Source organism: Lathamus discolor, chromosome 6 (assembly GCF_037157495.1).
Source record: "Lathamus discolor isolate bLatDis1 chromosome 6, bLatDis1.hap1, whole genome shotgun sequence".
In the NCBI taxonomy this organism is placed as follows: domain Eukaryota; kingdom Metazoa; phylum Chordata; class Aves; order Psittaciformes; family Psittacidae; genus Lathamus; species Lathamus discolor.
In genome coordinates, this window is record NC_088889.1 from 15,039,884 (window position 1) to 15,055,503 (window position 15,620).

General features: G+C 44.1%; 1 protein-coding gene across 1 annotated transcript; it reads left to right on the forward strand.

Annotated features, from left to right (window-relative positions):
• The first annotated feature begins 351 nt into the window (after positions 1-351).
• PSMC6 (proteasome 26S subunit, ATPase 6) lies at positions 352-13,495 on the forward strand. Its single transcript, XM_065685222.1, has 14 exons — positions 352-494; positions 1,218-1,297; positions 1,648-1,687; positions 2,130-2,182; positions 5,800-5,867; positions 6,165-6,279; positions 7,199-7,286; positions 7,479-7,540; positions 7,630-7,753; positions 8,529-8,590; positions 9,636-9,756; positions 9,845-9,925; positions 11,828-11,899; positions 13,017-13,495. The coding sequence occupies exons 1-14, from the start codon at positions 368-370 to the stop codon at positions 13,133-13,135; spliced, it is 1,212 nt and encodes a 403-aa protein (XP_065541294.1). The 5' UTR covers positions 352-367; the 3' UTR covers positions 13,136-13,495.
• Positions 13,496-15,620: the final 2,125 nt, after the last annotated feature.

Sequence of the window (15,620 nt, forward strand, 5' to 3'; positions counted from 1 at the left end):
GCATGTGGTGCTGTGGTGGTGCTGCAGCGCATGTGGCGGTGCAGCGGTGCATGTGGTTGTGCAACGGTGCATGTGGCGGTGCAGTGGTGGGTGCATGTGGCACGGCGGTGCGTGTGCTGGCGCGGCAGTGCATGCGGCGGTGCGGTGCGGTGCGGCGCAGCGCAGGACGCGCCCGCGCGCCTCGCGTTAACGCGCACGCACCCCGCACGCGGCCGGCCCGGCCCTGGGCGCCCGCGCCTTCCGCACCGCGCGTGCGCGCTTTCAGGCGCGCGCCCCCTCCGCGACGGCAGGGGGTGCTGCTGCGCGCGGCAGGGCGGCGGGGCGGTCGCGCGCGGGGGGCGGGGCGGGGCGGGGCGGTCGCGCGGCCATGGCCCTTCCCGGCATTCCCTATGAGCGGCGGCTGCTCATCATGGCGGACCCGAGAGACAAGGCGCTGCAGGACTACCGCAAGAAGCTGCTGGAGCACAAGGAGATCGACGGCCGCCTCAAGGAGTGTGAGTGAGCGCCGCCACCGCGGGGCCGCCCGCACCGCTATCGCCGCCGCTCCCTGCCCAGGGAGCCCTGGGGCGGCCCTGGGGCCGCCGCGCCGCTGCCTGCGCTTCGTCATGGGCCTGGCCGGGCCCCGTGGGGCGACGCCGGTGGAAGGGAGAGGAGGGGCGGCGCTGCCGGAGGTGACGCGGGGCCTTGCGGCGCGGCTCCCCTTGCCAGCGCCGTGCTGCTTTCCCCTGCCTTTGGAGAGCCCCGCGGGGCTGCCTGCGCCCCGGGGACTCGCTTGCTTCGGGGAGGGCGGGCGGGAGGGACGGGCCCGAGCGAGCCGGGCGGAGAAGGGCGGTTTCCGCAGCCCTTCCCCCCCCGTGAGGTTGTTCTGTTGGCTTTTTATTTTCCTGTTGGCTTTTTATTTTCCTTTTCGAAACGCCGTGTGCTGCATCGGTCAGACAGTGTAAATACTGGTGCTGTACAGGGGAGCTGGTGCCTTTGGGTCTGAGCTTTTTAGCTTGGGGGTTGGGTTTGTAGATGCCTTCTGCAGTGTGCTCATCAGCACCCTGTCGAGGGTGTGTGGTCCTCGGTGTTGCTGAGCAGGGGCTCTGCTGTGCTTCCAGGAGGATGCCTTGAGGGGTGTGGAGCTCTCCCAAAGCTCTAGCTCTGGGAAAGGGCCTGGTCCCGAGTTCCTGTTGGATTGAACAAGATTGAATCCCTGTGTTTGTTTCCTCTTCTAGTAAGGGAGCAGCTGAAGGAGCTCACCAAGCAATATGAAAAATCAGAAAATGATCTCAAGGCCTTGCAGAGTGTTGGGCAGGTAAGTAAGAAAAATGAGGTCATGGCATCCTGTAGTAGTGTTTGACGGTGAGCCCACCTGGATGTAGCGTTTCGGTCTGTTTATGGCATCAAGAAAAAGTGGGAACAGCCTGGTTGAGAGAACTGGGGGGGTCTTGCTGTCAAGAACACATGTGCTGAGCGTGTGGGTAAGGGAGGTTTCCTTCATGTGTCCTGCTTAACAGAGAGGTGTTAAAAGCATTGGTGAGCAGAATGAAGCAAGAGAGAGGATTTCAAAGCTGGCAGTTATCTTCAGTGCCCTGAAAGAAATGTTAGAGGTGGTTTTGGATGGTTGTTTGTCTGTAAGTTAATCCTGCTTTTATTCTTTTGCAGATCGTTGGTGAGGTTCTTAAACAGTTAACAGAAGAGAAATGTAAGTACGTTGGACTGTTACATTTTTTGAGATCTTGAAAACAAGCTTTTGTAGTTAAAATCTGGCTAAAGATTTGTAAGAGTAAAGAATTAAAGAGCATAAAAATCTTTGTCTGCAACATGGACAGTGGGATTGAGCATGCCCTCAGCAAGTTTGCTGATGACACCAAGCTGTGTGGTGTGGTTGACACACTGGAGGGAAGGGATGCCATCCAGAGGCAACTGGGCATGCTGGAGAGGTGGGACAGTGCCAGCCTCATGAAGTTCAACAAGGCCAAATGCAAGGCCCTACACTGGGGTTGGGGCAATCCCAAGCACAGGCTGGGCAGAGACTAGATTGAGATTCTGTGGTGATCTGGATATTGGCAGAAAAGAAGCATAACAGAGCAGTGAATCAAGTAAATGTGATTTTATTTTTTTTTTCTTTGCTATTTTCTCTCCAGTTATTGTGAAGGCCACAAATGGACCAAGATATGTGGTTGGCTGTCGTCGTCAGGTACCTGATCTGTGTGAATATTCATGAAAGTTTGCTTTTCATTAACTGCGTGTTTAGCAGGATTAAGTATCTGGCATCTGCTTGCCCTCTCCCTTTGTAGCTGGTAGTAGTAACTTCCAAGTAAAGACAAAGAGGTCCGCAACATTCCTGGAATTTTGCATGTGCTGTATTCTTTTCATGTAGTTGAAGCTCTGTGTTTCTGCCTAATCCTGAATTCCCTGAAATCAATCATTGCTACAATAATTAATCAGCTATGTATGGTCTCCATTGCCGTGCTGTGAATACAGGATGTGACTTTTGCTGTTGTAGTGCTGACTTTCAGATTAACTTTTTTTTTTCCTAATGTTTTTACACTGCAGTAAATAATCATGGTAGGCAAGGCCCCTGCTCTGAACACTGGAGGGACTTAATGGTCACTGATGATCTTAAAAAAAGCCTTGGCACTCGCAGTCCACAGGACACCACCTTTCTTGCCTATATCAAATTCTGTAGAAGCCAAACACTTCAGTACCTAATCTTGTGTACAGCATAATCCATCTGCTGTGGTTGGCAACAACCACTTAGAGGTGCTCTTTATTTTCATACAAAGAGTAAAGCATTCTGTTGCAGGTGTGGTTCGAATACTTGTTGGTTAACTGACTGCTGAACATGACCCCTTTAGAGTAATTAAATCCCTAATATGTAGGACCCAGAATATGCAGTGGAAGTGTTCTGCAACTCCAGAGCCATTGGGGGAGCAAAGGCAAATTTCTAGTTAGATTTTATTACACCCATCCCTGACTTTGAGAAATGGAAGCAAAGAAGAGAATGTATGAAATGTGAGACCATGAGGTATCTCTGAACAGAGAGCAGTGACCCCAGGGAAGGATAGTGCATCCCAAGAAGGCAGAAGCCTGCAACGTTTAACTTAATAATTCTAATGCACAATGAATGTAAGATCTTCTAATAGCTGTAACTTCTTAAGCAGATTCCTTTATGGTGGGGAAAAGTAACTACAGCTGAACTTTTAACTCGTTGTGATTGTAGCATGTTCTCCTGTATTCTGGAAGTTGTGAAAACCAGAATTGCTTCAGTTAGAGGAGCAGACATGTAGTAGTGGTGTGTTAGAGGTGGCTTTTCTTCCTGCAGAGAAACTGATGTTAAGTGCAGAATTTTAACTCTTAGTGATTCTATGTAAAGGAATAAAATGTGTTTGCAAGACAAACATGCAAATGTTTTTCAGTACCCAGAATATCTGGATTAGCTTAAGGTTTGTATGTGGAAGTTAAACTGAAGATCAGTGTGATAGAGCTCCAACACGGTTGGCTCATCCCTGGCAGTGTTCAAGGCCAGGCTGGATGGGGCTTTGAGCAACCTGGTGTAGTGGAAGGTGTCCCTGCCCGTGGCAGAGGGTTGGAACTGGATGGACTTGAAGGTCCCTTCCAACCCAAACCAGTCTATGATTCTAGAATACAAAAGTTCACCAGTGCTGTTTAGATGATTCATCCATCGTGGTGTTGGGGTGGCTGAAGGAGCTGAGAGGCAGAGCAGGGAACTGGCTATGCAATTTGAAAAGCAGGACTGCTGGGGAATTCCCAGTGCAGGCCCGCAGTTAACAGTGCTTGGCAGTAAGCAGTGAGCAAAGCTCATGCAGTAAGTGTTCTATGGTGTTGACTCTGCTGATGGATTATATATTTTTCAGTAAGGATGGACCTTTTCCTCTCATTCTAGAGGCAAACTGTTGGAGAAATATGGGTGCCGGTAGGTGTGTTAGTTCAGGTAGTATACATACAGGAGCTCTTGACTTCCCTTGAGCATACTGCCATAGTACTTGCTTGTGTTTTTGCTTGTGTCATCTGCAAGAACCGCTAGTATGGAAATGCTCTTTAAATAAATAATTTTAAGCTTCATCCCTTTCAAGGCATTATGGTGCAAACTTGCTATTTTCTTTCACTGGAATGAACAAACTATTTTTCTGGAACATAAGTATCCTTAATTCCGCTTCAGGGCATGTGAGGTAGTCTTAACACTGTGTGTTGAAACAGATAAATGCTAAGGAATAGGTTGTTCTTGGATGAGCCTGGCATTGCAACACATACTTTCAAATTTATTCTTCAGTAAAAGCATTTTCTGATCTTAAAAGATCCTTGATTTGATACCAGAGCCTAAAAAAGCCATATCCGTGATTGGTTTCAAAATGTCAAAATACCAAGACTTATGAATGCCTGGGGAGTGTTCACAGACTACTTGAAGGACTAGTTTGATGAAAGTCACTGTGGGTGTGCTGCATTGCTGAGGAAGAAGAGTAACACTGCTTAAATTGAAACAAAATTATGTCCTATCTGAAGTGCTTTTCCTAAGGAATTCAACGTCAAGTAGCTTCTCTTTGTTTTCTTCTCACTGTAGAATAATTTAAATCTATTGGGCAATGTTGAATCTGGTAGAAGCTAGCAAGAAAGAGGTCTTACTAGTGGCTGCAGTATAGGAGGAGTGACAGCATGATCCTGAACACCACTAGAGACTAAAGAACCTGCATGGGCAAGGGACCCCATAAATCCCCCCAGTGAGAGGTGATGGTAAGCTTCAGGCAGTGCTTGCAAACAGTTGTCAAAATCGTTGTTGTTCAGATGCCATGTCAGTAAAACTTGGAATAAATAGGTTTTGTATTCTTCAAATGTGGACATGGAAGTAATCGCTTATCGTTGTTCAAGGTTGTGTTATATGAGAGATGACACTGCTCTCCTAGGCCAAGTTTCTTAAAAATAAGGTGAGAAATGTGAGTTAATTGTTTTAACTCCATCTGAATTTATCAGGGTGCACTGGAGTAGGACTGCTATTGTGTTTAAAAATGTCATAAAAATGGCGCAAGCAGACAAAAACTGCCAGGGCAGATGAGTGAGTAGGGTAGCTGAGGTAAATGAGAGCAAAAGAATAACTCCTGGAACATCCAGCTTTAAAGATGGGTTATAACTGAATTGTGTGAAATGATGGAGGGCTTGGAAAAATTGCTTAGGAACATCTACTCGCCCTTTCTGTCAGGCTGGAAATTGGAAAGCCATTGAGGAGAAGGGTGGCAGGCTGGGATTTGAGCAGACAGACTGTCCCTGGTGCTCTCAGAGGAGGATTCTTACTTGTTCTGAGACAGCTGGCTCTGCTTGGTGTTGAGCAGAAATTAGGATTCAGTCTCTCGCTAATCCAGTCAGATTGATAGCAGTAAAAACACAAAGCAGACCAGCCTATTACAGTCTAGAAAATAGTATTTATTTTCTAAAGTGCTGGAATGGTTAATGACTTGCTGCTAAGGATCTATTTCAGTACAAACAGAAGTTATTCCTATGGTGTGGCTTTGCAGGTGTCCAGTTGTGACAACCAACAGGTTTGTTGGTCTATGCTGGTGCCTGGATTGCTTCTCCGAGAGACCATGTTCCCCATGACACCCTGGGCCAGCTTTTTTCCCAGTTTAAACATTCCTGGAAATGGTAGTGGGAACATGGTGTTTACTATATGAGCTGCTTGGCAGCTTTGTTTTCTTCTTGCGTGTGGTTGAGTGAAGGGTGTAAGCTGCAGTAGACATCATGGCTAAAAACAGATGTTGTTCTGGAGTATGGTTCTAATAGAAATACTTTTTCTGTCACTAGCTTGACAAAAGTAAGCTGAAGCCGGGGACGCGAGTGGCTCTGGATATGACCACTCTGACTATCATGAGGTAGGTTTCTGCTCTGCAGATGCTCTTCCACACGTTATATAAACAGGGAAAATAGTGATCTGAGTAGGTTACACAAAGGTTTGAATGATCAGTTTTGTAGTATTTGTAGCTAGATCTGGAGTGGTTTGGGTTTGGGTTTTTGTTCGGTTTTTTTTTTGTTTGTATCATCAAATATACTTGTCTTATCAAGGGGGAAGGAAAAGAAATAATTTTCATAGTTTTTGTAATTTATTGCAATAACTTTGTAAGTGTGTGGGTACAATGAAAAATGTCTGCTTTTCACTCTTTTTTCCCCAGATATTTGCCAAGGGAAGTAGATCCGTTGGTTTATAATATGTCTCATGAAGATCCAGGGGATGTTTCATATTCTGAGATTGGAGGCTTGTCAGAACAAATCAGAGAGCTGCGAGAGGTATCCAGTATCTCAGAAATGCTTATCAAATAGTGGTACATGTTCTGGGTGAAGTTTTTCAGCACAGGCATGTTATACTGATGTTTGTCCTAAATATCATGAGACGGGTTGTTAAAAGGTCCTATCAGATCGATGCTTTCCATGTCTCCTTAACTTAGACCACATTTTCCTATACTAGAAGCTAACTTCTGAAGGACTGTTTCAATGTGTTCCAGCTCCGTCAGTGGCTTTGTGGCAAACAGCAGTGTGATGGCAGGGCACTGGTGTGTTGTACTAAAGTAATCTTTAGTTTGAGCATCAGTGCTGCAGGCTGTGCAGGCCTGCCCAAGAATGGGTGCTTGAAGATGAGCTTGTCCCACTGTGAGCTAGCTGACTGTAACAGAGATTGTTTGTGTGCTGGGCACACAGCTCACGGTAGCAGAGAAAGATTATTCTAAACACCACAGCCCAGTTTGCAAACTGATATATCTTATTTCTGCTGTTAGAGCAGCTTGCATTGAGATTAAAATGAAGACAATTCTCTAAAGAAGAGGATTTGAAGGAACTGAGACTCTAGCTAAGGGCATGCCATAAAGTCATTGGGAGAGCATAGTTAGGATTGACAGCCAGCAAACCAGGCTTGAATTTTGCACAAAACCGACTAGAATCAATCTGGGTAGCAGAATTATGACAGTAGCAAAGAGCATTGCGGGAGACAAGCCATTGCTGAGCTGAAGTCTGAACAATGAGGGCAGGATTGTGGATCTCTCCCTTAGATCTATCTGACATTTCCTTAACTGCTGCTCACACAAAATATGTACAGATAAGTCAGAATACAGATATCTGGAAAGCAGGCTGGCAAGTGTACCCTTAGCTTCTTGGGATTGCTGAGCTGAAACTCGGATACTGAGTCTCAATATGTTGATCTGTCTCTTCACAGGTAATAGAGCTGCCTCTTACAAACCCAGAACTATTCCAGCGTGTGGGAATTATACCTCCAAAAGGCTGCTTGCTCTACGGCCCCCCTGGTGAGTTTCATGAAAGGGTAATGAATGCTTAGTTGTCACTCTCAAACTGTGGCAATAGGCTTGTTTTGCTTTTGTTTTGGGGGATTTTTTTTATTAATTTTTCTCCCTTGATACTGCTTAACTATTTTATGTTGGGGCTTTTTTTGAACATGCAGTCGCTTCTTAAGATCCTTCAATCTCCTGTCTCTCCAGGTACAGGGAAAACACTTTTGGCCAGAGCTGTTGCTAGCCAGCTTGACTGCAATTTCCTGAAGGTAGTGTGATTGTACTTTTGCACTCACACACATGGTAAACTTGTTTGCACTCCAGTGTCTTCATCCATGTGCCTTTTACCTTTCAAAAGGTGGTGTCAAGTTCAATAGTGGACAAGTACATTGGTGAAAGTGCTCGACTGATCAGAGAGATGTTCAACTATGCCAGAGATCATCAGCCATGTATCATTTTCATGGATGAAATAGATGCTATTGGTAAGGCTGATGGCCTGGGGGGGTGGCTAAATTGTGCTTTTAACACTGAAATTAGCTATAAAGTCATGGTTTGTCCTTTCAAAAGAAAGTGTTCAAGTCTGCTAGTTCAGAAGAAACATGAAGGGATAAGTGGTTCAGCTTCCTTCTGGAGCTGTTGCAGCTAGGTAGGAACCATATGTAAGAAAGATTCCCAACATAAGAAGGATGTGGACCTGTTTAGAGCAAGTCCAGAGGAGGCCACAAAGATGATCTGAGGGCTGGAGCATCTCTGTTCTGGAGACAGGCTGAGACAGCTGGCTTGTTCAACCTGGAGAAGAGAAGGCTCTGGGGAGACCTTGGAGCAGCTTCCAGTGCCTGAAGGGGCTGACAAGACAGCTGGACAGGGGCTTTAGACAAGGGCCTGTAGGGATGGGACAAGGGGGAATGGCTTTAAACTGAAAAGCTTCCCCATCCCTGGCAGTGCTCAAGGCCAGGTTGGACTGGGCTTTGAGCAACCTGGTCTAGTGGAAGGTGTCCCTTCCCGCTGCTGGGGGTTTGGAACTGGATGAGCTTTAAGGTTTCTTCCAACCCAAACTGTTCTGTCATTCTATGATACCTGCTCGTATCTGGCTTGAATATTTTTGACTATGTGAAAAAGCATTTTACAACGTGTGCATTTAACTCTTTAAGTACCACCTCTCCTACCCTCAGTTTGAGAGGGAAACCTAATTGTCATCTTAGTATTACATGGAGGCAAAAGTAAAGTACTGTCACTTATGAGTTTGGGATGCTGCAGGTGGTCGCCGTTTTTCTGAAGGCACCTCAGCTGATAGAGAAATTCAGAGGACTCTGATGGAGGTGAGTGTTTAATCCCTGACTTCATAATGTGCAGCCCATGTTAAGTAATGATACAGATGTGAATTGTTACAATGATCTGCCTCAGTTCTCAGTAAAACTTTTTCAGAGTTAATAATCTGATGCTAAAAATGAACTGGATGATGCTTTTACAAAAGGCAGCTGCACATCCTGGTAACTCAGCCATGAGTTCAAGTTGGGGACTAATCAGAATCTTTAAAAATGCTAAAATTATTTAGGATATTTTCTCCTTTACTGTGACTTGACTTCATGGCTGGTTACCACATTTGCTTTGAAGATTTGGAGGGCCCTTCTTAAGAAGAAAAAGCTGAGCTTGTCTCTTCTAGTCACACTGACGCTATAAATAAAACTTTATTACTGTTATAGTTTGATTTTTCCAAACTAGGAGAAGTAGTTGCATTTCTTTGTTTCTGTACGGATTGCTCTGGTAAACTGGGTTGTGTGGAGATAACTTCAAACTGCTGGTGACAATTAAGAGTTCTGAAGCTAATGGGAAACTTCTTTGGCCTGTTTGCAAACAGTTTTGCCCAGTTTAAAAGAATGTTTCTGCCTTACATGAAGAATGAAATCACTGCAATCAAAGAACAAGTGCTTTGAATCTTCACAGTGAAATTTTAGTGTATGTGTGTATTAGTATTCTAGAGGTGGCTCTCCAAGTCTCATCTAATGTCCTGGACATGCAAATACAATCAAAATGTGCCAGCCAGGCATTGGCTCCTTCAGCACTTGCACTGTTTTCACTGCCTTACTGTTTCAGCCAAGTCTTTCACTTTGAGCTCTGCTTTGTTAGGCATCTTTTTCCCTGGGCAAAGTATTTTCAGTGTCTCTCTTAAGCTTCTCTTCATTGCTTATAGAATATGCAGGAAGCATGCTGCCTTTCATTAGGCAGCTTGTAGCATTTTTTTTTTTCTGATTTATCTTCACAACTTTTATATGTTGGTGAAAATACTCTTGCAGAAAGTAAGTACAATAGATCACAGTAGGAAACTTTTGCGTTGTTTAAAAACAAACTTCTGCTTTCTATTAGTTATTGAATCAGATGGATGGATTTGATACTCTGCACAGAGTTAAAATGATCATGGCTACTAACAGACCAGACACGCTGGATCCTGCACTTCTGCGGCCGGGAAGACTGGATAGAAAAATCCGTGAGTTACTACTTCACAGTGGTTGTAAGGAGGATAATACCAGTATTAATTGGTTTTCTGCTTTTATTAAAGCTGTAATTCTCTCTAGATATTGATCTACCAAATGAACAAGCCAGATTAGATATTTTGAAGATTCATGCAGGTCCTATCACTAAACATGGTGAAATAGGTAAGTAGAAAGCTACCTGGATATCCTTTTTACTTGTTTGTAAAACTGTGAAGAGAGTGAGCTGTTATGATAGGGACTCTGCCCTTCTAATTTGTGTCCTTACACTGGCCACACAGCTTCCCTTCTCTCAGAATTCTACTTTTGTTCTATCACATCCTGGTTGAACAGTTGTTAAGGCTTCCTTTGCAAAGGAAAACTGGATATAAACCCTTGGAGCATGGTTGTAAACTGGAAAATCTGCATGATTCTCAGCAGGTACTTTCCTGTCTCTAAAGGAAAAGCTTAAAGCAAGAAAACAGCATTTTTATTAACATCCCCCCACCCCCCCAGAAAGAAAAATTGATACTGCAGAAGTCTGAACACAATAAAGAACCTTTAAAAGTCATGGAGAAACTTTGGAGTTCGGAGACAGCATAATGAAAACTTTATTGTCTGAAACAAAGCTTATCTTTGGTTGGTGGTATAGGCTGCTCTCCAGAATGTAAGAAGTGTCTGTCAGATAAAAAGGCTTATATTATATAATTACTGTGCTGACCAGAGCCTTAGTGTCACAGTGACACTTCAGAGCTTTCCTCAATAAAACTATTTGCCTTTATAACGATGCTGGCAGCCGTGTATTGCAGTAAGGCCCACCAGCTGCATGCAACCTGCCTCTGCCTCTTTGCTGACATGAGCTATTCATGCAGCATGATCTGAGCAGTGGAACTGATCTCCTTCACCATCTGGCTGCATAAACAGCTGCAGATCAACAGAGCGGGTGGTGTGTGAGTGGGAATGAGCTGGGGGAGGGCAGGAAGGATGAGGATTGCATTTCTTAGCAGCAGTGGTGGCTTGAACATGTATGCATGCCACTGCAGTCTGAGAAGCTCTAAAGCAAATACTGAACCTGAGGTAAAGGGCTTCATCCTTTTTGTCTTATCTTTGGACACTGGAGGGAAGCTGGGTAGGGTCACTCCTTTACACTGTTTAGCAGGGTGAGATGACAGATGGGTATTAGCTAGGTTTCTGACCCTGATGTGGGAGGGCCGTGATGCTCCACTTTGATTTCCTCAAAGGACAGCCAGAACTGGCCAGCAAGGTCGGGTGTGAATTGCATTAAAATCTGAAGATAATGACCTGTTCCAGAGTCCAGCATGAGATTCTCCTACTTCCAGTACTGGTGTCTGCTGAAGACCTTAAACTTGCAAACCTTGTGATATTCAGTATTGCTTAGTCCCCTCGCTTTTTTTACTTTTCAGTTATGGGAAGACTTGTTTATAGGGCATGGTGTTACATGGAATTAAAATAGTTGAATTTCTGATCTCTAGGGGGCTTTGGATTCTTGGAGTAAAAAAAGCTTTGCAGGAAGTTGAGATTATTTATTTTTAATAACTAGTCTTGCAAAAATCAGAACTTTCTGGAGGCTCAGCAGACACCGTGTTTTTAAAGTTGATTCTAGAAGCTATAACCATAGCCCCTTTTTTAGTAAATATATGTGCATAAAATATTAGGTTTAATATATCAAGACATTAAATGCTTTTAGTAAGCACAGTTGTTATAATGGGAAAGGAACTGAGTTATGGTCACTTGAAGATAATTTTCCTGGTCTTTTACATCATTTAAATGATGATGGCATGCCTTGATGTAGCTTTTCTTGCAGTTCATGTTGATGCTTGTAATCACCAGTTAGTAACTTTGGGATTTAGTTGTATGAGCTTTTGGCTGCAATTTAATTTTTTTTTTTTTTTTAATGAAAGGGGTGATACAGCTGATGTCAGTTAATTCAGTTTATCAGTCTAGTGGACAGCTATCTACTTGCACTGAAAGTAAAGTGTTTCTTTGTTAGCTGAGTATATGCATTGTTGGCATCTGTAATGGGAAATGTGAATTTATTTCTAATTGACATTTGTGTCTTATGACTAGATTATGAAGCAATTGTGAAGCTTTCAGATGGCTTTAACGGAGCAGACTTGAGAAATGTCTGTACTGAAGCAGGTATTTTCTTAACTCTTAATTTTGTAAGTATTAGTTAATGCTAAACATTCAGGATCTTTCTCTGATACTTGTCTCAGTGGAGGTCAAAAATCTGCTGCTGGAACATTATGCTTGTTCACTGATGCTCACTTCTTGTATTCCTTTCTTAAGAGCAGATAGCATTTATTTAGTGGTAATGTTAGCATCTGGACAGTATCAAAATGCCCAGAGAGGTACATATTTCACAGCATGTCTCACATGTCTGGACTGTTAAGGTTATGCAGCAGCAGGTGATATGCCCTGAAGCTTTGAAACAACTTGAACAAAATCTCTTCTTTTTCTCCCAAGTTTGCTTCCGACCTGTACAGTCACACAGAACCAGATTCTTTACACCCTCCCTCTAAGGTTCGTGACAGGTCTCTTGCCAGGTCTGCAGGAAACCCAGCTGGGTGTAGCAACAGACCACCTGATAGGTGCTTGATGGGAGCAGTAGACTTGCATGCACGTGATGTTCCACCTGCCACTATCCCTGACCATACGCAAGCTGGGTCCACATGGAATTATGTGGATTTGGGCACCACCCTGTGACATGTGGTGTAAAAGATCTCTGTAGGTCTGGTTCAGCATGATGGGAGGAAAAAACAGCTGTACCATTTCGGAGCTGGAGCTGGCCTCTAACCGCTTGTTGGCTGAGTATCATGACATATGTCACACTTTCATAAAAGCTAGATACATTCCAGAGATGGTGATGGTATGCATATTCATGCTTTTTGCATAGAATCTGTGTCTCTTAGTACCAGGGTGCCTAGAGAACTAATACTATTTTATGCTTTTTCCACATTATAAATTCACTGTACATGCAGGGTTTGCCTACATGGGAAGGGCAAGTAGCACAGTAAATACTCATAGTTTAAAAGAGGTTACACATTTCTTCTTGGTGATCACTTAGTTCAGAAAGGTGACCTCATTGAAGGCTACTCCTCTTCACAACACTTGAGACATGCATATGAAAGTCTACATGCAAGACAGTGTAACTTGGATGCATTTTCACTTTAATTTGAGTGAATCTCTGTACTGTTTTCGTACTGTTGCTGCAAGGAGCACAGACTTACTCTTGCTGTTAAATTACTCTTCCCAGGTATGTTTGCGATCCGTGCTGATCATGACTTTGTAGTTCAGGAAGACTTCATGAAAGCTGTTAGAAAAGTGGCTGATTCGAAGAAGCTGGAGTCCAAGCTTGATTACAAGCCTGTTTAATTTAACCATATAATTTGTGACTGACTGCACGTGTCATACATACATAATGTATAGAAAGAGAAATATTGTACTTCTTTATTATTGTGTTTGTGTAACATGTAGCTAGTAATTCGGTAACACTAGTTGCAGGTTGGCTACAGAAGTGTTTTCTGTACAGTTCTGAAATATGATATTCATTACAGCCCAGGTTAGGTAAAATGTGTGGAGATGTGTTCTCTCAGCAATTATAGTAGGAATTTATAAATGTGCCTGGATGGGCTAGCAGACTGAAGAAAGTCAATTCATTTCTTGACTTTTTTTATATCGGTAAATTGCCTTTTCCCAAACAGTTTATGAATAAAACTTGTTTAAATCTGCTTATCCTGATGTATGTTCTCTGTAACTCTTGAGGAGAGTTGAATTATGCCTTGTCAGAATTTGAGGAGCAGCTTTTCTCTGGCATAGGTGTTCTATTGGAGTCCTCTGCCTTTGCCTCCATGTGAGAGGTACCTTTCCCTTGGACAGAGGAGGCTCAAGTGCTGGTTACTCACTTCTTGTCTGGGAATAGGATCTGGCTGAGCTAGCATTTAATTATTGCAAGACGTAAATAAGTCCTCTAACATGTTTGCTGTCTTCCCTCAGGCCGGGATAACTCTTGTTCTGAATGCTTGTTATTGACAAAAGCATCTAAATGGGAGTGTTGAAACTGATAGCAGTTTGATACATCAGTTTTTGATTATGACTTTAGTGGTGGTAGGGGAGAGGCACAAGATGGATGTCCTTCCTGAATTCCCATTTCAGTTCTCTGTGGAGGCAGGAAATGCCCACTGTCATTTGAACCTGTGCCACTTCAGAGGTGAAGTGGTGGACTGTGCACTACTGGAGCCCTGAAGAGGGCTTTGCCATGCACCTGATGAGGTTGGAATTTGGCTGTATACATGTTGTCTTTGTATTCCCTGGGAGTTGACTGCTGCAGCTGATTATCCTAATTGGATTATGTCAAGCATGCTCAGCTGACAGATAAGTACATTAGATGAACTCTAGACTTGCCAGGAAACACACTACTTAACAGCACCTCCACAGCAGTTCTAACAGCAATGATTTAATTTCACTCTTCATCACAACGAGACAAAGCAGGTAACGTAAGGTATAGAACAGTTACAACAAAACAGCAGCGATATTTTTGTGTTTATGTGGCTAATGGTTGTTACAGACCTTTTTTTCTGCTTAGTATGACAACTTCCTATTGTGATTGTGCTGTGGGTTAAGCCCAGTCAGTACCTCAGCACCACCCAGCTGCTTGCTCATAAAGCAGGAATGAAGGGGGAATCCCTTTATTCCTCCCTCATGGGTAGGAGAATTGAAAGAAGCCCCAAGGTTGAGATAAGAACAGTCCAGTAACTAAAGTATAATACAAAACTACTACTAAGGGAAATAATAAGGGGACAACATAAAACCAGAAAGGGAAGGGGAAAAAAAACAAGTGATACACAATACAATTGCTCACCACCAGCTGACTCATACCCAGCCTGACCCAAGCAGTGATCTGGGCCTTCTGGGTAACTCCCCCCAGTTTCTATACTGGGCATGATGTGCTGTGCTATGGAATACCCCTTTGGCTAGTTTGGGTCAGGTGTCCTGTCTCTGCTTCCTTCCGGCTTCTTGTGCCCCTCCTCACTAGCAGAGCATGAGAGACTGAAAAGTCTTTGATCAGGGTAAGTGCTATTGAGCAATAACTAAAGCATTGGTGTGTTATTCAGCATTGTTCTTAGACTAAACCTGAAACACAGCACTGCACTATCTACCAGGAAGGAGAAAAATAGCTGTTACAGCTGAACACAGGACATTGTGTCTGGAGTGCAGAGATGCAAATCTTCATTTTTTCTAGCATAACACCTTTCAAGTGCACTCGTACGGAGCTGCTAGGTCTGAATGGTACAGCCACGAGCTCGGGGAGAATGAAAAATAAAAGTCAGTTTCCGAATGTTAAGTGATGTAAGGGGGGCTGAGCTCCTGGTGTCACCTTGGAGGTGGGTAAAAGATAGCAAACCATTTCCTGAAGCCCTGGGAATGGTTATAGCTCAGTTTTGAAGTCTGGGCCAGAAGCTAAGGCTACCAGCACCCGTCCCTTGGTGCCAGCTGGTGGAAGCTGCAGTTTTCTTCCTCTGCCGTTTCATTTTTAATCTTTCAGTGGAAGGAAATTGCAGTGCTGAAGGGGGGAAGTGAGTATATGTTTAAATAGTTTGGGGTTATACCTTAAGAGTCCAGCAGAGCGGGGGACTGAGGGAGCTCAAGGTAGGAGGAAAGGTGGGTTCCTGCCCCAGGACTCGTGTGTCAGAGGGTGTCTGTGCGCTCAACAGGACCTGTTTGAAGATGCCCCCGTTTGTGGCATCAGCTAAAATCTGAGGCAGCCACCATCTTTCTGATGGCGATAAAGCGAGTGTCTGCTCACCGGAATAGTTTTCATGTAGTGCGAGGAGCAGCAGATGACCAGCACCGACAGGGC

What these genes read in the sequence shown, in the direction of transcription:
- PSMC6 (XM_065685222.1), top strand. Translation starts at nt 368, where the DNA reads ATGGCCCTTCCCGGCATTCCCTATGAGCGGCGGCTGCTCATCATGGCG. An exon ending in TGGTTGGCTGTCGTCGTCAG is followed by an intron (nt 2,183 to 5,799) that starts GTACCTGATCTG and finishes TTCTGTCACTAG; the next exon opens with CTTGACAAAAGTAAGCTGAA. An exon ending in TTCAGAGGACTCTGATGGAG is followed by an intron (nt 8,591 to 9,635) that starts GTGAGTGTTTAA and finishes GCTTTCTATTAG; the next exon opens with TTATTGAATCAGATGGATGG.